This window comes from Eimeria mitis, genomic scaffold (genome assembly GCF_000499745.2).
Source record: "Eimeria mitis Houghton genomic scaffold, Emh_scaff3179, whole genome shotgun sequence".
Lineage (NCBI taxonomy): Eukaryota > Apicomplexa > Conoidasida > Eucoccidiorida > Eimeriidae > Eimeria > Eimeria mitis.
Genome location: NW_013571521.1, coordinates 4307 through 5102, shown reverse-complemented (window position 1 = coordinate 5102; position 796 = coordinate 4307). Strand labels below are relative to the sequence as shown.

The 796-nt window shown below is 51.8% G+C and overlaps 1 protein-coding gene across 1 annotated transcript in view; it reads left to right on the top strand.

Annotated features, from left to right (window-relative positions):
- EMH_0063040 (SNF7 family domain-containing protein, putative) overlaps positions 1 to 796 on the top strand; it is a gene marked incomplete at both ends in the record, with an annotated part of 1230 nt that overhangs the window by 326 nt on the left and 108 nt on the right. The window contains 2 exons of the mRNA XM_013498096.1: positions 302 to 376; positions 614 to 796. Coding sequence (XP_013353550.1) covers positions 302 to 376; positions 614 to 796 — 258 coding nt within the window. The remainder of the gene's footprint in view (positions 1 to 301; positions 377 to 613) is intronic.

Here is a 796-nt window from a genome sequence, read left to right as displayed (position 1 = left end):
CTAAACCCTAATTCCTAAACCGTATCTCTTGAAGTGTAGACCCGTCCTCTCAGACATCAAGCGCTAGTTATCCCCTATCCCCTAAACTGTAAACTGTAAACGCCAAGTCTCGCCAGCTAAACCCTAAACCCTAATTCCTAAACCGTATCTCTTGAAGTGTAGACCCGTCCTCTCAGACATCAAGCGCTAGTTAGCCCCTATCCCCTAAACTGTAAACGCTACGTCTCGCGAGCAGCTGCTGCTGGCTGAGTAGTATTTAGGGTTTAGGATTTAGAGGTTTGGGGATTGGTTTGCGCTGCAGGAGGATGAAGAGGAGACAGAAGAAGAGATCCACCAAGAGCTCATCGAATACGCCAACTTAGAGATCGATAAACAGGTTAGACACTAAACCCTAAACCCTAAACCCTAAACCCTAGTTCCTTAACCATGCCTGCATCCAGGTAAACCGCGCAGCCAACGCTCTTCGCTCGCCTTTCTCCCGCAACCCTAAATTGCTGATGTTTAGGGTTTAGGGTTTAGGAACGTAGATCAGAGCCCCGAAAAACGCTCCAGGAGAAGCGTAAACCCTAAATGCTAAACCCTCGAGCTGTCTCGGCCTCTTTGCGTTGCTCAGCTGCCGCTGCAGGAGACCATCCGCAGGTCGCCTGTCAGGGAGGTTCCCCAACTGGGGCATCTGCAGCTGCAGGAACAGCAGCAGCAGCAGCAGCAGCAGCAGAAGCGGCAGCAGCAGCAGCGGCAGCAGCATCAGGCCGGAAGGAAGCCGAAGCAAATGCTGCTACAGAAGATCTCTACCAAC